This window comes from Pelophylax lessonae (genome assembly GCF_965119305.1).
Source record: "Pelophylax lessonae genome assembly, chromosome: 10".
Taxonomy (NCBI): Eukaryota; Metazoa; Chordata; class Amphibia; order Anura; family Ranidae; genus Pelophylax; species Pelophylax lessonae.
The window spans coordinates 209,799,073-209,824,305 of record NC_138777.1 but is presented as its reverse complement, the minus strand read 5'-3'; the positions used below and the strand labels follow the sequence as shown (position 1 = coordinate 209,824,305).

At 45.2% G+C, this 25,233-nt stretch overlaps 1 protein-coding gene across 2 annotated transcripts in view; it reads right to left on the bottom strand.

Moving 5' to 3' along the window:
* The window catches only part of FBXO31 (F-box protein 31), a 54,876-nt gene that overhangs the window by 21,093 nt on the left and 8,550 nt on the right, over positions 1–25,233 (bottom strand). Inside the window, exons 2-5 of one of the 2 annotated variants that reach the window (XM_082269590.1) lie at positions 17,051–17,122; positions 16,710–16,796; positions 10,937–11,013; positions 1,058–1,225 (exon numbers count right to left, since the gene is read on the bottom strand). In XM_082269590.1, coding sequence (XP_082125716.1) covers positions 1,058–1,225; positions 10,937–11,013; positions 16,710–16,796; positions 17,051–17,122 — 404 coding nt within the window. The remainder of the gene's footprint in view (positions 1–1,057; positions 1,226–10,936; positions 11,014–16,709; positions 16,797–17,050; positions 17,123–25,233) is intronic. The other variant, XM_082269591.1, reaches the window with a different exon arrangement.

The following is a 25,233-nucleotide window of genomic DNA, read 5'->3' as shown; positions in this document are numbered from 1 at the left end:
TAGGCAGCACTGATGAGCACTGATAGGCGGCACTGCTGAGCACTGATAGTGCCACCCGTCAGTGCCACCCATCAGTGCCGCCTATCAGTGCCCATAGTGCTGCCAGTCAGTGCCCATCAGTGCCTAGATGAGCAGGCACTGACTGGCAGCACTATGGGCAATGATTGTGTGCACTGTGGGCACTGATTGGCACTCTATTGCAATTTTCTGTAATCAAGGCATCAGGGTAATCAGGGTCCTTGTCTCCCCTGTGAGGAGGAGCTGCTGATCGGCTCTCCTCGCCTCACAAACTGACAGTGTGAGGCGAGGAGAGCCGAATAACGGCACTTCCTCATTTACATGTGACCGGCTGTGATTGGACAGAGTCGATCACATGGGTAAAGAGTCATGTCATTGGCGCACGAGAGAGGCTGTTCTGGTGCGCCGTCATAGGATGGCGTCCCAGGAAAATGGATGCACCTCTCCGCCATCATTTGACGGTGGGTGGGTAGGATGTGGGTAAAATATTTTTGTCGACTAAATTAATACTATTTTAGTCGACTAAAACTAAAAGGGCATTTTAGTCAAAAGACTACGACCAAAACTAAATTGAATTTATATCACAACGGCAAAATCTGTGGCTGTAGCGCATGTTCAAATCTTAATATCATAAATAATAAACACGTTATTCGATTTTTACTCCAGGAGTATATAATGTTTGGCAGTTCTAAAGAAATAATGCATTCAAATTTAACAAAATACATTTCATACATAAGGCCCCTTTCACACTTGTGAGATCTAACAGTCGTGCGATTTTAACGCAATTTTTTTTTGCCGTGATTTTGCCTGGACTTGAAGTAATGCCGGTGTCTATGGGCCTCAAAACGCATCAAAGTCAGACTGAAGTCGTTGCAACTTGAAGTCGCACAAATATGAACGGTACTCTGCTGTAAAAGGAACTGCAGGAGGCTGATACCAGGTCAACTCCACGTATTTAAAAAATGTAATAATGTACGAAATAACAAAAATTCCCTTTTACAGAAAAAAAAAAAATATATGTATTTCCCCGGCCTCTTACCTGTATCTGTCCGTTGTGGGGCCCCTTGGGGCCGTACATGCACTCCACTGTAGCAGTTTTCTTCTCCATTAGGTGGATCCGGAATACGGGTTTCAGCCTCATGGGCTCATCAACATGTGGATCGTGAGGAGGTAGGTACATCCAGCCGATGATGAAGAGTCCGTCCACCTGCAAGGCAAAGCCACGGTTACTAAGCGCCCCCCATCCTCAGAGCCGGCGGTGAGGGGGGTCACCGGGACAATGACCTGCCCTCACATGGGGGGGTCATTAAGTAAAAAAACAGCCACACTGCCTCCACCTAAAACTGAGATTCCCATTTCGGAGGAACTTGGCTATAGAAGAGGACCTTTCTTTCGGGAAACTTTTCCCCAGTCTGCTGAACTTTAGATTTTAAACACCACAAGCCTGTGGGTGAGGCTTAGGCGCCCTAGTGGGGGACACAAAGAACTACACTCGCCCTTAATCTATCCATTATTATATATGTGCTCCAACTTTGGAGACACTCAAAATTTATAGATAGAAAAAAATATATATATCTATACATATATATATCTATACTGTGTATATATACACCCATGTATATACAGTACAGACCAAAAGTTTGGACACACCTTCTCATTCAAAGAGTTTTCTTTATTTTCATGACTATGAAAATTGTAGAGTCACACTTCAAGAGTTTGTCAACTGAAATGGTCTTCCAACAGTCTTGAAGGAGTTCCCAGAGATGCTTGGCACTTGTTGGCCCTTTTGCCTTCACTCTGCGGTCCAGCTCACCCCAAACCATCTCGATAGGGTTCAGGTCCGGTGACTGTGGAGGCCAGGTCATCTGGCACAGCACCCCATCACTCTCCTTCTTGGTCAAATAGCCCTTACACAGCCTGGAGGTGTGTTTGGGGTCATTGTCCTGTTGAAAAATAAATGATGGTCCAACTAAACGCAAACCGGATGGAATAGCATGCCGATGCAAGATGCTGTGGTAGCCATGCTGGTTCAGTATGCCTTCAATTTTGAATAAATCCCCAACAGTGTCACCAGCAAAGCACCCCCACATCATCATACCTCCTCCTCCATGCTTCACAGTGGGAACCAGGCATGTAGAGTCCATCCGTTCACCTTTTCTGCGTCACACAAAGACACAGTGGTTGGAACCAAAGGTCTCAAATTTGGACTCATCAGACCAAAGCACAGATTTCCACTGGTCTACTGTCCATTCCTTGTGTTCTTTAGCCCAAACAAGTCTCTTCTGCTTGTTGCCTTTCTTTAGCAGTGGTTTCCTAGCAGATATTCTACCATGAAGGCCGGATTCACACAGTCTCCTCTTATCAGTTGTTCTAGAGATGTGTCTGCTGCTAGAACTCCGTGTGCCATTGACCTGGTCTCTAATCTGAGCTGCTGTTAACCTGCGATTTCTGAGGCTGGTGACTCGGATGAACTTATCCTCCGCAGCAGAGGTGACTCTTGGTCTTCCTTTCCTGGGGCGCTCCGCATGTCAGCCAGTTTCTTTGTAGCGCTTGATGGTTTTTGTGACTGCACTTGGGGACACTTTCAAAGTTTTTCCAATTTTTCGGACTGACTGACCTTCATTTCTTAAAGTAATGATGGTCACTCGTTTTCCTGTACTTAGCTGCTTTTTTCTTGCCATAATACAAATTCTAACAGTCTATTCAGTAGGACGATCAGCTGTGTATCCACCTGACTTCTGCACAACACAACTGATGGTCCCAACCCCATTTATAAGGCAAGAAATCACACTTATTAAACCTGACAGGGCTCACCTGTGAAGTGAAAACCATTTCAGGTGACTCTACAATTTTCATAGTCATGAAAATAAAGAAAACTCCTTGATTGAGAAGGTGTGTCCAAACTTTTGGTCTGTACTGTATATACATATATATAAAAATCAATTATTCTCTATGGAGATGGTTCACATCACCACTCCAAGTCGCCTGAAGCCAAACGACGCCTGAAGCTCAAAAGAGTTCTGGAGAATTTTTTTGTAGCTTGAATCTGACAGATTTGAGCGTTTTTGGCGCATTTTTGTTCCCATAGAAACATATAGAAACCCGCCAGTCATGTGTTTTTGTGTACATTTGCGCGTTTTGTCACGTGTTTTTGTGCGATTTTCTGCTCAGATGAAAAAATGTAAAAAAGTAAAATAGTAATAAAATGTGTGGCTGGGCCTTGACGCGCTGAGAGTACGCAAACATGCGGCTGGGCCTTGACGGCAAGAGGCCGCATATTTGCGTACCTAAATGTAATCAAACCTGTGCTGACAGCGCGCTCCCGACACAGTTACCAGCGCCTAAAAGAAAGCTCCTGATCGCCACTTGCAATCAAGAGCTTTCTGATCAGCTGACCACTGACAGCCAATCACGGCAGTCACATAATCATAAACCCTGCCTCGCTTCCTTAAAGGGCCAGGAGGCGTCGACGTTAAAGGGTTAAAATATGGCCACTGTTTATGATACACAGTTCACAGAGCAAATGAAGGGCTGGTTCACACTATATGCAGTCCAATGTTTTTTTATTCTGCATCAAAAAAGCATGCACTGTGTTTTACATAGATTCCAATGGCCCTCGTTCACACCAGTGCGGTGTGTACACCTGTATGGAAACGCATCTGGAACGCAGCAAAAAAAAAAAAAAAAAAAAAAAAAAAAAAAAGGAAAATCACAATAAGCGTATTTTGATTGGTTTGCTAAAGGTTATTGCGTCTACTAACTACGGGTGAGATTTATGTCATTTTGATTGTCTTTTTTTTTTTTTACTAGTAATGGCGGCGATCTGTGATTTGTTTGCGGGACTGCGACATTGCGGCGGACAGATCGGACCCCTAACTGACATTTTTGACACTTTTGGGGGGGACCAGTGACATTACTACAGTAATCAGTGCTAAACATATGCACTGTTACTGTAATAATGACACTGGCAGGGAAGGGGTTAATACTGGGGGTGATCAAGGGGTTAAATGTCCGCCTAATGCTTACTGACTGTGTGTGGGGGAAGGGTTCTGTGACAGAGACAGAGAGATGCAGTTTTAGCTTAGCTGAAACTGCTGATCTCTCCCTGCCTGTCTAAGAGAAGATCCGCCTGCTTTGTTTACATAAGCAGGCGGGTCTTCTCTCGGTTTTTCCGACGATCGCCGCCGCTCCTCCCGTGGCCCGCCTAAACACAGCGGGAGCGCGGCTTCGGTGGCGCGCTCGACCCGCCAAAACCACATGTACTCCAGTCACGTAGTACTACGTGACTGGACGCAGCCGAGCCGCCCTGCCGCAGTAAAACGCTGGCGGGCGGGCGGCAAGTGGTTTAAAGAGGAAGTAAAGTCTTATTTTTTTTAATTGTATCTACAATAAGGCTTACCTGTAGGTACTGTGAATATCTCCTAAACTTGCACAGTTTGGGAGATATTCAGAGTGCATGCAGCCGATGATGTCATCAGCGCATGCGCTTACCATGCTGGACCTCCAGAGCCTGTGCCGTAAACGGCGGCTCTCACGCACATGCGCGGGAGTGACGTCATTGCGGCTCCAGCCACTCTCTTTTTTTTGGGGTTTACAATCTCTTCAAAGTTCCCCTTTCAGTATGCATCTGATATTTTTAAATACATACTTTCCATTTTCATTATGTTCTTTATTTTAGATCTAGTGATGTCATCACTGGGGCTCTGTGCTTCTCTAGGCAACATAGACAGTTTATGGCTGGTTGGAGGGGCCAGCAGAGTGCTGTACACATAGCTTCCTGAAAACATCCCTGCCCCCTGCCTCAGTACTCCTCCCAAGAGCCCTCAGTCCTGATGCAAGCAGTGAGCTGGCTCTTGGGAGGAGTTATGCAAATATCAAAATGCCTTGATGGGTGGCTGTCAGTCTCAGGGGTGGGTGTTCCTAGGAAGGCTTTATGTACATGCAGACCGACCACATGTGATGCAGAGCCTTCATGACTGAAAAAAAAAATTTTTATATCCAACGAATAAAAGGGGGTGGGCTAGGGGTAGTCAGGCTGGGAGGTAGATGATGCTGGGCGCCCTGCAGCCAGGAGGGGCTGGAGCTTGCTGCAGCTTCTAATGCACATTGTGAGAAGCTCACAGTGTGCAGTGAAATCAGAGTAAGCGATATCAGCAGGGCTGCTGTTAGAAGTTAAGGGGCCCCGCACGGCCTACCTAGCAGCCCCTCCCCCACCCCTCAACTCCAACCTCCCCCTCCCGAATATATCAAGACAATGTTTGGGGGGGGGGGAGCCAGAAGCAGGCAGAACATGGGAGGGGTGTCTGTGTCTCTCCCCACAGCAGCTAAAAGCTGGCGGGGGGGGGGGGGGAGAATTGGCTTTCAGCTGCTGCAGAGAGCCGCACAGGGCTTTCTTCTGTAATTGCCCCCAGTGCTGGGACAAGGTCATCCAGGCCCAGGGCAAGGATGGCAAACTGCGCCCCCCCCCCCACCCCTTCCCTTAGGGTTAGGGTCAAGGCGCCCCCTTATCCCTGCAATAAACCATTGCACCACGGGCAACCGTCTCTCCTTCCCACCCCTTGTCCCGGGCCCGATTGCCCCTCTGCCTGACCACACCGATTCCCCGTGCTGTTGGGGCCCCCTTGTGTGCCCGGGCCCCCTACAGGAGGACTGGTGGTCCCCCCCTATCAGCGGCCCTGGATATCAGTACAGGAGAGGAACCGGTACAACTGTGCAAGACTGAAGGGGAGGCCGGAGGTCAGATTTAAAGTCTTGGGGTGAAGCCGTAGAACCCCCTATTTTGGAAAAGCTGCCTAGTGAGCTGTGATGCGATTTAGTACCAGGCGGCTCTGGCTTGGCACAGCCCCTCCCCCGGTGATGGCACGGAGCGTGGTGCACATCTCAGCCCACCAGCAATCACTGGAATTATGATGATTGCTGGAAGTCAGCAGAAAAACGGCTTTATGAAACGCTGAGACTCGCTGTCCTGACTCGGCTTTTCCCCGGAGGGGGTGGGGGGGAGGGTTTGTTATCTGAGGAGTGCAGACTTGAATTAGGGACGCCTGATAATAGAAGGTGGAGCCCAGCCAAACTCCTCGAACCTGATGAGGTCACATGTCTGCGATACGAAACATGGAGTTACAATGTGACTACGCTAAGAATAATATTAGCTGGAGAGTTGAATGATTTGGGGGGAGGGGGGGGGGGGTTCACATACTTTAGGTCATAGAGTAAATCTGCAGATGATGGATATTCATCTCTTCACCTACTGGAAAAGGGGGGCGCTATTGAGCTGACAGGGATTTGTAGGACCCAGCATGCCCCCGCCGTGGTCACCCGCATGGTGTTTTTGTTGGCCGTCTCTATGTGGAATATTCAGTCGGCTCTTTCAGGCCAGGCGCTCGAGGTCAGTTTCTATCTATAGACCTAATTACCGTCATTGCGGTCATAACTGTTCCGTCATTTACACCGAGGGTTCCAAGTCTGGAATGCTGAACGAATGATACTGAGCAAGCCCAAACCAACCAATCACATGCTCAGTTTGTTAACTTATCCTGGAAATATGCATGCTGGGATCCAATTGGTTGTTATAGGGAGCAGAAAGTCCAACAGACACCTTTTTGCTACATTGTCCAATCCCTGGTGAAGGGGGAATTTTGGCCCCTACATTGTCCAACCCTGATGAAGGTGGTGTTTTGGAGGAGACATTGTCCAATCCCTGGTGAAGGGGGAATTTTAGCCCCTACGTTGTCCAATCCCTGATGAAGGGGAGGCGTTTTGGTCCCTACATTGTCCATCGGGGGGGGGAGGGGTTTTGGGCCCTACATTGTCCAAGCCCTGGTAAAGGGGAAGTTTTGGACCAGACATTGTCCAAGCCCTGATGAAGGGAGAGTTTAAGCCCCTACAGTGCCCAAGCCCTGATTAGGGGAGATTTTCACTACTACAATTGTCCAAACCCTTATGGGGGGGTCTCTTTATTGCCCAAGTCCTGATTACGGAAAGTTTTGGCCCCTACACTGTTCAAGCCAAGATAAATGGGGAGTCTCTGCCCTCTACATAGTCTAAGCCCAGAGGAATGGGGAGTTTGGGCCCCTACATGGTCTAAGCCATGATGAACAAGGGAATTTCGGCCCCCTACATTGCCAGGGCACTGATAAAGGGGGATTTTTGGCCCCTACAATGTCCAAGCCCAGATGGAAGGGGAGTTTTGGCCCCTACATCACCCAATCCCCCAATGAGGGGGAGTTTTAGCCCCTACATGGTCCAAGCCCTAATGAAGGGGGATTTTTGGCCCTACATTGTCCAAGCCCCAAGGAAGGGGAATTTTTAGCCCCTACAATGTCCAAGCTCCGATAAAGGGGGAGTTTTGGCCCCTACAATGTCCAAGCTCTGACGAAGGGGGGGGGGGGTTGGGCCCTACACTGTCCAAAGCCCTGATGAAAGGGGGGGGGGGTTAGCCCTACATTATCAAAGCCCCAATGAAGGGGGAGTTTTGGCCCCTACATTGTCCAATCCCTGATAAAGGGCGTTTTCTGGCCCCTACATTGTCGAAGCCCTAATGAAGGAGAATTTTTGGCCCCTACATCGCCCAAGCCCCAATGAAGGGGAATTTTGGCCCCTACATTGTTCAAGCCCTAAGTAAGAGGGGGTTTTGGGCCCTACATTGTCCAAGCGCCGATGAAGGGGAGTTTTGGCCCCTATATTGTTCAAGCCCCGTTAAAGGGGGATTTTTACCCCCAAATTGTCAAAGCCCTAAGGAGGAAAAAGTTTTGGCCCCTACATAGTCCAAAGCCCTGATGGGGGGGGGGGGGGTTTGGCCCTACACTGTCCAAAGCACTGACGAAGGAGGGGTTTGGCTCTACATTGTCGAAGCCCCAATGAAGGGGGGAGTTTTGGCCCCTACATTGTTAAAGCCCTGATGAAGAGGGATTTTTGGCCCAATTAGCCACCTTTTGTCTACCCGTGGTCACGTGATGAGAACAATAAAAAAATCTTGGACTCTTGAGTTGATTGTTTTGTGCGTTCTTTTTCATTTTCAATTTTCATTTCTCAATTCAGGTGACCCCCCATCTCTTGAGGGAGTCCGTCCCTGCTTTGTGAAGAGCTGCCGAAGCCAAGCCATTACGCATAGCCGAGGATTCCTCGCTAAGGGATCAGGGTCCCGTGCATCACTCTAGGCAGAGATCTATGGCTGGGGAGGAAGGAGCTCCTGGCGTCACCTGACCAGCAAACCAGGAAGTCTGCAGGAGAAGTGCGGTCCTATTGGTTTGGCAAAGTTTCAATGCCAAGCTGAATTCGGCAGCATCGTTTTCACAGAAACCTGTCTGAAGCCTGGCAAGACGGCGACACACTATAAGGCAAATGGGCCCTCTGGGAATAATCGAGTCAAGCAATTCGAGGACATGAAGGTAATCCAAGGACGAGGAGGACAAGACAAGGACATGAGCAGCTCCGGCATGTAATGATATTAAGTTGGGATATTATTTACAGATGATGGTCCTCATTTACCAGATGCGTGATTAGACTGATGGCTCTAATGAACAGCCCTCCCATAGCATCCTGTTACCTATTCTTGAATACAATGTACATTGCTACAGCATATGCAACGATGTAAAAAAGTATTTGCCCCCTCCCTGATTTTTTGCATTTTTGTCACATTACACAATATTACGCAAAGATAACCCGAGTAAATGCAGTATTTAAATGATCATTTCATTTAACCACTGAAGCCCCGGAAGATTTTACCCCCTTCCTGACCAGGGCCTATTTTGCGATTCGGCACTGCGTGAATTTAACTGACAATTGCACGGTCGTGCGACGCTGTACCTAAACGAATTTGACGTCCTTTTTTTTCCCACAAACAGAGCTTTCTTTTGGTGGTATTTGATCACCTGTGCAATTTTTTGATCATGCGCTATAAACAAAAAAAGAACGTCAATTTTGCAAAAATAATAATATTTTTCACATTTTTTTTTATATGAAATTCCCCCCAAAAAAAATGTAAAAATCAAAATTTTTTAACATTTTTGGCCAATTTGTTTTATGCTACATATGTTTGGTTAAAAAAAAAAAAAAAAAAAAAAAAAAAAAAAAAAAAAAAAATCGCAAAAAGCATATTTTGATTGGTTTGCGCAAAAGTTATCGCGTTTACTAACAAAGGGAAAGATTTTTGTCATTTTTGTTGTTTTTTTTTTTTTAACGAGTAATGGCGGCGATCTGCAATTTTTTTTGCGGGACTGCGACATTGCGGCGGACAGATCGGACCCTTGACTGACATTTTTGACACTTTTGGGGTTACCAGTGACATTACTGCAGTAATCAGTTCTATACATATGCGCTGTTACTGTAAAAATGACAGTGGCAGTGAAGGAGTTAACTGTATTGGAGAGGGAGGGGTTAAGTGTGTCCTAGGGGCGTGTTTCTAACTGTGATTGGCTGTGGCTACTAGTGTAAGAACAGAGATCAACGGTCCTACATAGTAGAACCATGTGATCTCCATTCTTACACAGGGAAGAATGACAGGCGGCTTTGTTTACATCAGCCGCCTGCCTTTCTTCCGGTGTCACGGACGATCGCGAGTGCCCGGTGGGGGGGGGGGCAGGGGGGGGCGTCCGTGACTGAGCAGGAGCGCGCCTCCGGTGGCGCGAGCTCACTTCCTAGAGCCTCACAGGCTCCTAAGCTGCCAAAGGCACCGATTTAAAAAAAAAAAAAGACAGTATTCAAAAAAACACTGATTTTGGCGTTTTGAATAGTTTTAAGAGCAAAGGAGGGATTTGGGGTCTTTTAGACCCCAGATCCCTCCATAAAGAGTACCTGTCACTGCCTATTACTGTCACAAGGGATATTTACATTCCTTGTGACAGCAATAAAAGTGATCACATTTTTTTTTTTTTAAAGGAACAGTGAAAAAAAAAATATAAAATACAATAAAATGAATAGGAAAAAAAAAATATATTTTTTTTAAAAGTGCCCCTGTGCCCCCGTCCCCCTGCGCTCATAATTTGTGCCCGCGTACGTAATCACACATATGAGGTATCGCCGCGATCGTCAGCGCGAGAACAATGATTCTAGCAAAAGACCTTTTCTGTAACTCCTCACAGGTAACTGTTAAAAAAAATTTAAATAGCCGCCTATGGAGATTTTTAAGTACCGTAGTTTGTCGCCATTCTGTGATTGTTCACAATTTTACACGGTAACATGTTAGTTATTTATTTACTCTGCTTGACATCATCTTTCATAATATCCCAAAAAATTGGGCTAACTTTACTGTTTATTTATTTATTTTTTAATTCAGTGAAGTGTATTTTTCCCCAAACAAATTGCGTTTGAAAGACCGCTGCGCAAATACCATGTGACATAAAATATTGCAATGGCCGCCATTTTATTCTCCAGGGTCTATGCTAAAAAAAATTACACACACATATATATATATATATATATATATATATATATATATATACACACACACACACACACACACACACACACACACACACACATACATACATACATACATATACATACATATATATATAATGTTTGGTAGTTCTAAGGCTCCATTCACACCTGAGCGTATCAATTTCAGGCGTTTTTTTGTGCATTTTTCAGGCGTTGTTTGCATGTGTTTGGTGGAAATGCTGGTAATCTGCAAAAAGAAGAAGCTCATGTACTTTTTGAGCTTCAGGCGACAAAACGCTCATATGTGAACAGGGGCCATTGAAATGAATGGGATTTTGCTTGTTGGGAGTTTTGAGACTTCAGATGTGAGCATTTTATGAGCTGAAAAACGCTCAGGTGTGAACAGGGCCTAAGTAATTTTCTAGCAAAAAATACTGATTTTTAACTTGTAAACAACATGTGTCAGAAATAGGCTCGGTCCTTAAGTAGTTAATCATGATAACTTATTTTTTCAGACCTTTGCCCCTCCCCCATTGCTCACCACCACGTTGAGGAGTCCTCCATACGGGCCGAGGTCAGGCTGCCACAAGCCTAAGATGTCCCGATACTGGTGGAGCACTAAATTAAGAAAAAATAAAAATGAACAATGGTAACATCACCGAACGTTTCCTCATCGCAACATTGCAGCCGTGCCGGGTTCGATCTCTCCGCACAACACCGCACACATCCGAACCCTGCTCACTCCAAGGCCACACACACTGCAGGACAGGAAAGGAAAGTCCCTGGCAATTAAAGTGCATCTAAACCAGAAAACAAAAAATGTATTATATGGTAGCTTCCCCAATCCTTCGATTGTCTGTGGTGGCTGCATTTTTTTCTTTTTTTTCATGCTTTTCCCCCTTTATTTTCACCGGGTGATCCGGCCAATAACACACTTCCTGTCATAGGGTGACAACACTCACTCACTTTCAGAGTGTGGTCACCCTAGTACAGGAATACAGAAAATTCTCCTCTCTTCTATAACATGGGGGGAGGTGCTCTGTAGTACACGGAGATAGCTGGGATCAATGTAACTGATAAGAGCACAGAAAGTTATCAGCTCACAAGATTTCTGGCAGGATCAACAGGTATTTTTTCCACCCTCATCAAACAGATCTAACAAAGCACTTTCATTGGTATATTTAACAGCTTCCGGAACGCCCGCCGCAGTTTTACGTCGTTACTTTGACATTAAATACCGGTGTTATGGCCTCAGATAGCTGCCATAACCCCGGTATTTTCTTACAGGGCGGGCGATCCTCTTTCACATAAAAGTGGTCCCAGCGGTGGATTTGCCGCAGAATCACTTTTATGGGCGGTGGGAGAGGTGCCCCCTCCCGCCACTTCCTGATTGTTTTCCCCCCTTACTGGAGCCATTACTGGAGCCATTGGTAGCGGGGAAAACGATGATGTGGTCCTCTCAGGCCCTAGGCAGGAAGTCAAGTGAGGGCTTCTATGGCCTTGGAGGACCGGAGCGACATCATACGCAGATTCCTCCCAATGGCCTTTATCCACTTGCCGACTGCCGCACGACTATTTACATCGGCGGTCAGCCCCTCACAGGAAAGCGACGTAGGGCTAAGTCACTAGCCTGTAAGGGTTTTGGGAGCGAGCGCGCGCCGCCGGATGCGCGCTCCCGCTCGGTCGATGTCCGCTGGGCACTTGCGGTCGTCTGTGACAGCGGCAGAAAGGCAGGCGGCTAATGTAAACAAAGCCGCCTGTCAGTCCCCCCTGTGTAAGAATGGAGATCACACAGTTCTACTATGTAGGACCGTTGATCACTGTTCTTACACATCAAGCCACAGCCAATCACAGTTAGAAGCACGCCCCTAGGACACACTTAGTTAACTCCTTCACTGCCAGTGTCATTTTTACAGTAACAGTGCATCATATGTATAGCACTGATTACTGTAGTAATGTCACTGGTAACCCCAAAAGTGTCAAAAATGTCAGTCAAGGGTCCGATCTGTCCGCCCCAATATCGCAGTCCCGCAAAAAAAAAAAAAAAAAAAAAAAAAAAATCTTTCCCTTTGTTAGTAAACGCGATAACTTTTGCGCAAACAAATCAAAATACGCTTTTTCCGATTTTTTTTTACCAAACATATGTAACATAAAACAGATTGGCTGACAATGTTAAAAAATTTAGATTTTTACATTTTTTTTTTGGGGAATTTCATATAAAAAAAAATGTGAAAAATATTATTTTTGCAAAATTTATGCTCTTTTTTTTGTTTATAGCGCATGATCAAAAAACAAAAAAAAATAAAATCGCACAGGTGATCAATTACCACCAAAAGAAAGCTCTGTTTGTGGGAAAAAAAGGACGTCAAATTTGTTTAGGTACAGTGTCGCACGACCGCGCAATTGTCCGTTAAAGTCAAGCAGTAAAAAAAAAAAAAAAAAAAAAAAAAAAAAAAAATCGCAAAAACCCCCCTGGTCAGGAAGGGGGTAAAATCTTCGGGGCTTAAGTGGTTAAAGGGCTCATTTTTTTTACGTGCTAAAAAAAAAAAAAAAAGACTTTTTTTGCTTTTAGTGTAGATGTGAGATGTGAGGTCTTTTTGACCACAGATCTCACATTAAAGAGGACCTGTGATGCTTATTTCTATTACAAGGGATGTTTACATTCCTTGTAATAGGAATAAAAGTGATCAAAGAAAATAATTTTTAAAGGGACAGTGTAAAAATAGAAAATAAAAAAAGGCAAGGTAAATAATAAAAAAAAAAAATTTAAAAATTTAAAGCGCCCTGTCCCTCCGAGCTCACACGCAGAAGCGAACGCATATGTAAGTCGCACCCACATGTGTAAATGGTGTTCAAACCACACATGTGAGGTATCGCCGTGATCATTAGAGTGAGAGCAATACTTCTAGCACTAGACCGCCTCTAACTCTAAACTGGTAACCTGTAGAAATTTTTAAAGCGTCGCCTATGGAGATTTTTAAGTACCAATGTTTGTCACCATTCTAGGAGCGTGCGCAATTTTGAAGCATGACATGTTGGGTATCTATTTACTTGGCATAACATTATCTTTCACATTATAGAAAAAATTTGGGCTTTTTTTTTTTTTTAATTAAAAAAAGTGTATTTTTTCCAAACAAATTGCGTTTGTAAGACCGCTGCGCAAATACGGTGTTAACAGACAAAACAAGAAAAAGGTGGCTGTTAAGATTTACATACACTTTAATTTGCCAGTTAACAAAAAAGGATCTTAATAAAGAGTGCTAATAAAAGCAGAGGTCTCCGGTGCAGATATATTTACATACATGTTAAAGCTGATCTCCGCTATGAAGCAGCCTGATCTATGGGAGTGGTGGGGTCATGAACAGATCATGTGACAGAAATGACAGCGGGACTCAGGTTACCACAGCATGGACCAATGAGAAGTCAAGATTGGGTCACATGACTGGACCTGAAACTTATCCATTCAGTGTATACACCTGAGACCTCCACTTTCACTAGGAGATGGGCAAACATTGATTGAGCGCCTACCAGTTTGTATTTGCAGAGTTTAAATAGCACAGCCAATCATTTTCTGCTGAATTAATAGGTTATCATTTATTCAGAAATTAAAAAAAAAAAAAAAAACAAAAAAAAAAAACGAGGGAGTTGAACAGCGCCAGGAAGAATGCAGCTTGTCGCATATATCAATAATTAATAGTCAAGAATGGGTGAAGCTGCACATGCATCAGAGCCTGGGGGACTCACAGTGCCAGCCCCCCCAGTCCTGATATGCAGAAGATTACAGGAAGCCAATATGAGGGCAGATTTCTGTATTTTTTATAGCTTTAGCTATATATTTTTTTTTAGAATATACATACATATATATATATATATATATATATATATATATATATATATATATATATATATATATATATATATATATTATTTTTTTATATATTAAACGCATGTAGAGACGATGTATTATATATATATATATATTTTTTTTTTAAATATTTATTTTGAAAAAGGTACCCGTGCATGTAATTCACATTCATATATATATGCCTGAAGTTCATAGGGTCATGAGTGTTCTTAAAGTGGACCTATCACCAGATATATTACTCGTGCTCAGTAATGTGTACAATACTAGCAGGTATTTATGATCACAGAGATCAGTGTGCTCCCCTTTAATATTCTATTCTCCTTTCTATCATATTCTTTTCTATTTTAATATAAATTTATGCCATTCAAATTTTGGAAGACGGTTATATTCTATTTTATTCTATTCTTGTCTATTGTTTTTTCTATTCTATTTTATTCAAATTAAAATGTATTCTATTTGATATTCAAAATTTCAGAAGATGGTTATATTCTATTTTATTCTATTCTATATAATTACTTTCTTTTTTATTCTTACCTATTCTACTATTTTCTCTCCGTTTCCTTTAATTTATATTTTATTTTATATTTATATTCTATTTTGTTTTACTCTATTCTTTTATATCCTATTTTTTCTATTCTATTCTTTTATATTCTATTCCTTTATTTTCTATTTTATTTGATTCTTTTATGTTATTTTCTATTCTATCCTGTTCTATCCTTCATTTTGTATTCTTTTTTATTATTTTCGAATTCGATTTCAAATTGGATTCAGATTTCGGCTGAATTGCATCTTGTTATTTCAGTTTCGTTTAAATTTGTTACATTTGGTCACATGGACGGCGCTGACCAATCAGAACCGGTTGCCTCTTCTCCACTTTCAGCACATCCATAGGACGCACTGCTCGACTTCTGCCACTGTCAGCCCTCCTCGGTCACCCGGCACACATCCATCTGACATCAGGTAAGAGTGCTGGGTCCGCGGCTGAGCAGTATGTGAGGCGGGGAAATGGTGCACCAGGTCTGGGCTCTGCACAGAATTTCAACTGTCAGCCGCTCCCCATCCCACTGCTCCAGCCTGCCTGTGTGTCACTGCTTCCTCAGCCCCTGGGGGAGGTGGGAATGCAGACTGAGCCCATCCTGCCGTGGCTAAGGGAAGGGAATCACCTACAATTAGTTGGGGGGCACAGATTACCTTTTATTGGCCAGGTGTGGGAGCCCCCCCCCATAGACACGTGTGTGGGGGAGCAGAGCAGGCCATTTTCTGAGTGTATAGGAGGAAGGTGGAGGTGGGGGAGTGCCACACTTCTGGAGAATTCTTCTGTACACACCATAGAGCTGAGGGGACCACATATGCACATCTGCCTGAGACTTTCACTCTCTCCCACCCTCTATCTCCCTCCCCCTCCCCTCTCTTTCCTTCTCTCACACCCCCCCCCCCCAATCTCCTCTTCTCTACCTCCCTCCCCTCTTTTTATTTTCTCTTCTTTCCTTCTTTTTCTGGGCGCAGGGCAGCTTTTTTTAAAAACTGGCGCCTAACTTTTTTAGCTGGCTCCTAGATTCAAAGAAAATGTGTCAACCCCTGCCTTAAGAGTTCCCTTCACTGGGACTAAGGGGCCAAGCTCAACCCCTGAAAAAAAAAAACACAACCCCACACCACGATCCTACCTCCACCAATTGATTTGGATCAGTGCACAAAGCAAGGTCCATAAAGACATGGATGACAAGTTTTGGGGTGGAGGAACTTGACTGGCCTGGACAGAGTCCTGACCTCAACCCAATTGGGATGAATTAGAGCGGAGACTGCCAGCTGGGCCTTCTCATCTAACATTAGTGCCTGACCTCATAAATGTGTTTCTGGAAGAACGGTCATACATTCCCATAGACACACTCCTAAACCTTGTGGACAGCCTTCCCAGAAGAGTTGAAGCTGTTATAGCTGCAAAGGGTGGACCAACTCAATATTGAACCCTACAGACTAAGACTGGGATGCCATTAAAGTTCAGGTTGTGTAAAGGCAGGCGTCCCAATACTTTTGGTAATATAGTGTATGTGTGGTGACCCGCCCATGAGTATAATCCCTGCCCATGCTTAGACTTACTGTTTTACAGCAGCCCTGACGTGAGATGGAAAGAGGTGGAGCCTGGGTGGATGTTGTTCGTTCTCACATGTTGATTGGAACATTGATATGTAAAGATTTTCCGGGCCGGCAGAGATGGTGGAGAGGATCTGTGCTCTGTATGTATTATGGACAGGTTCAATGTACTGCAATGTATTGCATTTTATATATTTTCATATCCTGGATAATATTGTAAAATACAATAAACTCTGCTACAGGAAATCAGAATTTTTTTGTTAATGGGTTCACTACGTAATCACCAGCAGAGTAAAGGTTAATAGATGAGACACCACTCCATGCAACCATCAGCACGCCCACACACTCGGATACATACGATGAGCGTACACATCCCTGTACTCCATGTTTTCATAGTCTGGAAGGATTTTCATAAAGCGACCCGACTTCACCCGCGGGTTTATACCTGAACAGACACAGGAGCGCGTTACTCCCTCACGTACAGGATGTATGAGTAGCGGCTATTTTGTGGGAGCAGACCATATATTTCACCAGTGGCATCAAAAGGCCCCCCCCCCCCCAAAAAAAAAAAACAATTGGCTGCGTTTCGATTGGGGCTGCACCCACAAAATAGCAGCACATAACAGGTCCACTTTGACTTTCAGGTAAAGCAGTGGTCCTGCGGTGTAACAAGATAGCGTTGCATGTATTCGCACTCACGTTTCACGTAGACTTCTCGGCAAGAGACTCCCGTCACCTCCATCTTGCGCAGGTTTTCCTGCACCCCATATTCTGCGAAAAAAAAATAAAAATAAAGACAGTTAGGATTTGTAAATCTACAGGGAATAGCAATGACTTGTAGTAATGCTCCAGAAGCAACTGCATGTAAATTCTGACTTGCCTCCAAGTCGGGTCTCGGTCCCGCCCCCTAGGATCCCACAACGCAGTATTGCAGTTTTCTAATAGACTGCTAAGAAGGCCAGGCTACACGGTGCGCTGAAACAAAAGTTAAAAGGCGCATGGGCTGCAGGCTCCAAACAAGTCCATATGCAAGTCCATGTAAACAGGGGCTGACTTTCAACCCAGGGGGCAAGTACAAACCAGAGGCCCATGGTGCAGTGACTCGGCCCCCCTCCCACTCTCCCTTTTCCCAGCCTCCTGCTGACCCCCATTCCAGACTGAAGCTCCGCTCCAAGTACTCTCTACTCACCGGCCGAATCTGGGCTCCTGATCTGGCCAGCAGGGGGCGGTTGGGGGGGGAGCTGGGGACAGCTCAGTTGAGGCTGGCCGGGGGAGGAAAGTCTCCAGTGGGGCATGGAACCGGACTCTGCTCAGACAGTTTACACCATCCATGCTGGGGGGGGGGGGGGGAGCTTTATCTTTGTCTTCATCCCGCACTCAGTAGGTCAGCAGTGGGGAACATTTCTTCACCAGGAATCCTTTAGGCATGTCTTTGGCAGAAGCGGTGCAGCCTTTTTATGGGCCATCTAAGGGGGCCAGGGGGGCAATTTCCCCCCTGCCCCCTGGCCCAGTCCTCCCCTGCATGTATATGTCCATAAAAAGGGAAAATAAATTAAATAGTCCAGAGACTTAGGGCTGCCATCAGTTGGATCTCTGCCATGAAGAAGGAGCACGGCTGCCGCAACACTCGCAGCATGCACGCTCAGAAATGCGTCGCATCCTGGTGACGTCATCCACCCACGCCGCCATACCATCTGTGCTTCAAGCCTCGTTTTGGACTACCATCCACCGCACAGCTGGCCTTTGAGGTGACCAGTGAGGAGCAGTTTGCACGGTGCTGCCTTGTCAGCGGAAAGCCACACGTCCACCGAAATCCATCTGGACTTTCCTCCCCATCTGATGTGCTTTTTATACTCTACTCAATGTGAGTTGCCTAGGTTTTAACTGTGCATTAAATTGTTTACAGTCTACTCTTAGCGGCTTGTTATTTCATACATTGTGCGCTGCTCAGACTTGGAACTCAGCCTAGGGCCACACACTGTGCTGGAACCATCCATTCATAGCCATTATGTACGTACTATTGGGGTAGCTGTGATTGGCCACAGCTAGCACATGGTACAGTGTGCTGTGATTGGCCCTGCCTGTACCATGTGATCGCTGTGACCAATCACAGAGATCAACACAATAGTACCTCCCAACGTCCTGAATTGGGCGGGACTTTCCTGCATTTTAATCTTTGTCCCGCAGACCTGGAAATGCAGCAGTGGGAACATCACTCCAGTACAGCCAGGGATTGGTGGGGTGGGGGGTGGCCCAATAATAATTAGTGCAGCTGTCAAATCCAACCTCTGATGTCGGGGATGTGGGGGGGGGGGGGAGACAGTATGCTGGGCTGCGCCCCCTTTGTCAGGCAACCTGTGCATAGACAAACGGCCAGCAATGTATAAACGGGAGAGAAGGTGGCAGGAGACGGGACTAATTGTAAATACTGCATGTGGACCCACAGCTGTGTATAATTCAGGTTTATTATAATTCAGGTTTAATATACACGGCAGTGGGTCCACATGCAGCAGTTACAATTAGTCCTGTCTTCTGCCGGGTGCGAGAGTGCTCGCACACAGTCTAGCACAGGCTGTTAAACACCCGAGCACACATGAAGAGCTCAAGTGTGTGCTCCCGGGGGGCGAGGCGCCCACAAGAGACAGAGAGCAATGAAAGATCCCTTCCCCAACGCCTACCTCAGTAGCCGATGTTTGGGCGCAGCTTGTGAGGCTTGCATTTCTATTGGGTGGAACAGGAGAAGGGGTGCAGTGGGCCTCGCGCCCGGCCCGCTTCCTTCTGCTCTGATGCTAGGCACTGAAGGAGCACTGGGAGAAACCAACAGAGAGGTCATATAAGTTAGTTCTGTGTGGCAGGACACAAAGGGTGTCCATAATTTCTTCTAGTAGTGGCTGCTGATCTGCCGGATGGCAAAATGTTGCATAACTTGTCATGCTCAAAAATCACTATACAGCCCTAGCTTTCCATTATACTGCCCTAGCCTGCCTATATACTACCCTAGCCTGCCCATATACTACCCTAACCCACTCCTATATACAGCCTAATCCCAGTGGCATATCATCCATGGGTGCAATGGGTTCACTGGGTGCTCTCCTAAACCTTGCATTCTGTACAAAACGCACTCCTGAACCTTGCACTCTGTACAAAACACACTTCTGAACCTTGCACTCTGTACAAAAAACACTCCTGAACCTTGCACTCTGTACAAAAGGCACTCCTGTACCTTGCACTCTGTACAAAAGGCACTCCTGTACCTTGCACTCTGTGCAAAAGGCACTCCTGTACCTTGCACTCTGTGCAAAAGGCACTCCTGTACCTTGCACTCTGTGCAAAAGGCACTCCTGTACCTTGCACTCTGTGCAAAAGGCACTCCTGTACCTTGCACTCTGTGCAAAAGGCACTCCTGTACCTTGCACTCTGTGCAAAAGGCACTCCTGTACCTTGCACTCTGTGCAAAAGGCACTCCTGTACCTTGCACTCTGTGCAAAAGGCACTCCTGTACCTTGCACTCTGTGCAAAAGGCACTCCTGTACCTTGCACTCTGTGCAAAAGGCACTCCTGTACCTTGCACTCTATACAAAAGGCACTCCTGTACCTTGCACTCTGTACAAAAGGCACTCCTGTACCTTGCACTCTGTACAAAAAACACACTCCTAGACGTTGCACCTAACACATTCCTGAACCTTGCACTCTGTATGAAATGCACCCCTGAACCTTGCACTCTGTATGAAATGCACCCCTGAACCTTGCACTCTGTATGAAATGCACCCCTGAACCTTGCACTCTGTATGAAATGCACACCTGAATCCTTCCACACTTAGCGTAACGCACTCTTCTACAGTTTGTGAAAAAACAACTGTAATGGAAGCTTTTTATTTTTATTATTATTTTTTTCTAATTATTGTGCTGGGGTTTGTGTCCTTGGGTCTCCAGCTTGTGGCACAGCAATCAAAGCTTTTTATATAAGTACAAGGAAGCATGTTTTTTTTTTTTAAACCTTGTCCTTTCAGCCCCTCCCACTCTTAAGCATTTGGCCACACCCATTTTGCCCCATATGTGTGCCGCAGGTCCTTTCCTCCCTCAAGTGTTTCTCATTCTAAAGTTCAAAATTTGGGAGGTATGCACAATGAATGGCCATGAATGAAAGCCATTTATTGTGTACAACTGTCAGTGTACCGGGCTGGCCCCGGGATTGTGTGATCGTTGTGACCAATCACAGTGATCACATGGTACCGGGACAGCCTGATCAAGCCACAGCTCGGCTGTCAGAGCCCGCAGGAGGCGCGCACCTAGGAGGAGGTCATGTGACATCCTCCCAGAACCATGGAGCTTCTGCCTTGGTGTCATATTACTATAAATTCTGACTTGCCTCCAAGTCGGGTCTCAGCCCCACCCACTAGGATCCCACAATGCAGTATTGCAGCTTTCTAATAGACTGCTGAGAAACACAGGCTACATTGTGCGGTGCTCAGACTTGGAACTCAGCCTAGGGCCACATACTGTGCTGGAATGGAGTTTTCACAAGCCGGTGCGATGCACTATGGCCCTGAACTAAACTGTAAAATCCCAAAATTTGTCCATGTTTGCTTATGCACCATATTCAAGAAAGTTTTTTTTTTTTCCCCACACAGCACTATGATGCAAAGTCATGAAAGTCCTTTTAATTATATACTTTATATCTGAACATTTTACATAGTATGAAGCCAAAGCAGCCTGTTTTTGCGTGTGCCTTTAGCATGTTCCCCCTCCTGTTTAATGCTAGTTATGCACTCCCTGCTTCTTCATGAGATACAGATCCATTTTAATTCTCCACTACAGTGACACTACTGCTCGGGGGTAATGGCGGAGGCAGGTACTGCCTGCTGAACAAAACAGGAGCATCATTTTTGGATTGGGATTACACATGGACATGCACCTGTCTGCCGCCTTTGGGTCGGGGGGGTTCTGTAGTCCACCCGTGCTTACTCGCAAGCAAGATTTCCCGCACATCCATTTATTGTGTACAAAACAACTAGCTTATGACATCAGAATGCTGACAGTTTAGTGAATCACTTCAAATAAAAGTGAGCGATAAAACAGGCGGCTTGGCGATGAGGCCACGTGTGTGACAAGACGGGGTGACTTTAAACAGCAGTAAGGATTAATTTCAGCAGCGCAGAGTGCTGCATATTAATGAGGGATCAGAGGGGCGATCAGAGACTCCGAATAAAAGCGAGATTGGGAACGCCATTGTCGCCAGCTGCGCCAGGCGGTATTTTTAGCCCGGGGGCCGGAGATTTGGAGCTCTAATATCTGGCAGAGATGCGAAGAAAATTACCCCCCCTATTCCCGTGCAGATGACAGCTCCGGCATTGGCAGCTCTGCACACCACTTCCAGCGAGAGGACTTTAATCTTCTGTAATTATGCACGCGGGTCCCCAGAGAGCGCTAAGTGGATATAAAAGTCGCCGTATTAGAAGGCGCTATCTTTTTATCATCAGTAGAAGTGCAGGAATTCCCCAATTAGCCGATCACAATTAATAGAAGAAACAGAACAGCCTATGCCAGGAAATTAACACATGCATGACATCCAACGGGTCACATGAAACCTGCGCTGAACGCTGCGTCACGCATTTATGTGTCACGTCAACCTTATATTGCTTCATAGCCGTTCACTAATGATCACATATTAACTTATAATGTATAGATGCGACAGTCCCGCATCTTGGACCTTAATATTCAGATGAAGCCGTGTCCTGGGATCACAGGGTCACCCCTATTGGATAACTCAAGAAGGCATTCATTACAGTGTACACAGGCTATTCGTGGGCAGTCCCGACATGAGCAGAGGCAGGGTTAGGTCTGGCTACTCCTGTAAGTGGGCGGAGTCTGGACAGGCCTGCCCGAGGCAGACTTTGGGTGGGGTTAACTGAGTCAGGGACGAGGACCTTAAAATGATACTAAACAGGCGCCATTTAATTTACATTGTTCCTTCTATTTCTGTATGTGGATGTTCTGTATGTGGATGTTTGCACTGTCATTATTTTAATCCCTTTCACCCCCTTCCTGCCAAGGTCAATTTTCAGCTTTCAGCACTGTCGCACTTTTCGACAATTGCACGGTCCCCATATGACATTTTTCTCTTTTTTTTTTTTAGATAGATAGAGCTTTCTTTTGGTGGTATTTAATCACCACTGGGCTTTTTTTATTTTTTTGAAATAACAAATAAAAAATAAATAAATAAAAAAGACAGAAAATTAGAAAAAAAAAAAAAAACACACACACTTTCTTACTTTTTGTTATCAAATTTTGCAAATAAGTAATTTTTCACTGATGTGATGAGGCTGCACTGATGGAGGCTGCACCGCCGATGTGCGGTGGTGGAGGCCGCACCGCCGATGTGCGCCGATGGAGGCCGCACCGCCGATGGAGGCCACACCGCCGATGTGCGCCGATGGAGGCCGCACCCCCGATGAGCGCCGATGGAGGCCGCACCCCCGATGAGCGCTGATGGAGGCCGCACCCCCGATGAGCGCTGATGGAGGCCGCACCCCCGATGAGCGCTGTTGGAGGCCGCACCCCCGATGAGCGCTGATGGAGACTGCACTGATAATCAGGGCACTGCAGTGCAGTCTATCAGTGTAAATGTCCCCTGTCACAGGAAAGGTCGGGTATCCGCTCTCCTCTCTTCACGCTGTGACAGTGCTCAGGAAAGGAAATGACGATGACCGGCATTTGTTTACATATGATGAAGCTGTGATTGGACACAGCTGATCACGTGGTAAAGGGCCGCTGTGATTAGCCCTTTACCTCGATCTGTGATCAGCTGTGTCCCTAGGACAGAAATCATAAAGAGGGCCCGATGCATGCCCCGAGGGCGCGCAAGGGGGCGGGGTTCTAAGAGGACGTCAATAGATGCCCTCCCAGAACTGGACAACTGTGCTGTAGCTGTCTTCCGGCTATAGCGTGATCGGAAAATGGTTAATTTAAAAAAAATAAATAAAAAACACATCTAAGTACCTTTTTCCTAATTGATATACATTTCTGTATCAAAAAAAAATGCATGGATAGTAAGTTACATGGTTTTCAATTGCATAGTTCACATCAGTGCAGTTAGTTCCACTGTGTTCCAGTTTCAGAAAAGAAAAAAAAAAGTAGAACATGCTGCATTTTTTTCTGCACTGGACTGTACCGGAACACAGTAAAACACATTAAAAAAATCGCACCGGAACGCACCAAAAACACACATGTCCCAACTGAGGGCCAGTTCACACCACATGCAGTCCAGTGCGTTTTTCTTCCTGCATCAAAATGGCAAAGATAGTAGATTATATGATTTCCAATGACATAGTTCACACCAGTGCGTTCCAGTTCCAGAAAAAAACAAAAAAAAAAAAGTAGAACATGCTGCATTTAGCCTGCACTGGACTATACTGGAATGCGGTAAAATGCATCAAAAACACACCAGACCCCGGTACAGTGAAAAAAGAAGAAAATAGCATCTGGAAACACATCAAAATAGCACCGGAAAGCATAAAAACTCCTTAAGAAAACGCTTATCCGGAATGGATCTGGAGTGTGAACCAGCCCTCAAGGTTAAAAAACGTGTCAAAAATGCGCATGTAGAAAAGCATTCGGACTGCATTTTTATGTTGTGAACCGGCCCTGAAAGCCTTTACAGGTGACCACTCTAGATTTACAGAGGTGGCCTAGTGCTAGAATTACTGCCCATGATCCAACGTTCTTGGGGATACCTCACATGTGCGGGACCGATGCACGCGTTCGACTTTGCTTGCTAGCACAGGGGGGGATGGGGGCACTGAATTTATATATATATATATATATATATATATATATATATATATTTATTATATATATATATTTTTTATTATTTCTTTTTTTCAATTATTTTTTTTTTTTTTATCACTTTAATTGCTGTCACAAGGAAAATGTAAACATCCTTGTGACAGTAATAGGCAGTGACAGGTACTCTTTATAGAGAGATCTGGGGTCTATAAGACCCCAAATTCCTCATTTGCACTTGAAAGCATTTATAAAAAAAAAATAAAAATTCCACAATCCATGTTTTTTAATACTTTCAATCTTAAAAAAAATGGTGCAGTTAAGATGCGGGTAAACTGTAAGTGATGTCATGTCATTGCTTCCAGATTACCATAGTGGCGACTCATTTAAAGCTGAATCCGGCTTTGTATGGGTCTCCGAATAGCTGGCGGACGTACTGGCTAGTAAAACTGGGTAAAAACTTCCGCACTAAGGAACAAAGAATAGGGCTGCAGCCAACCTCAAAATATAGTCAAAAAGACTATATCAATAAAAAGTAAGGTGTAGGGAGGTAGGTGGCGCTGCCTGTATGTGGATGTAGGTATGGAATAAAAAGGGAGGGGGGGGGTACACTCACACCCAAGTGGTATATAAATATGATTAAAAAAATCTTAAACGTACATAATCAATAATAAAACCATAACAATGCAATAAAAATGGTCAGTGTAAGTGATATAGAAGGAATAAATATAAAGTGCCGAAGTGAACAGTAAATGTCTGGTTTAAAATGGGAAAATCCAGAACATAAAATGAATTCTACTAATAAAGATTATATAAATATAAACAAAAAGGTGCTACAGTGCATATGTGCACATACAAGGTGCTAAAGTGAGACGTTCCTGATGACGTCAATGGTGACGAAACGCGCCGTGCGCGGTTTACGTCATTTCCGCCCCACTGGAACGCAGATCAGGCCCGCTGACACGCATAGCATCCCGGAAGCAGCCGCTAACGAGGCTTTTGCGGCCCCTAATCCTTTGTATGGTCGTTTACCAGTTCTTTTATGCGAGTACATTTACTTATTCTAAATAAAGCATTCATTTTAAAACGGTACATCACTA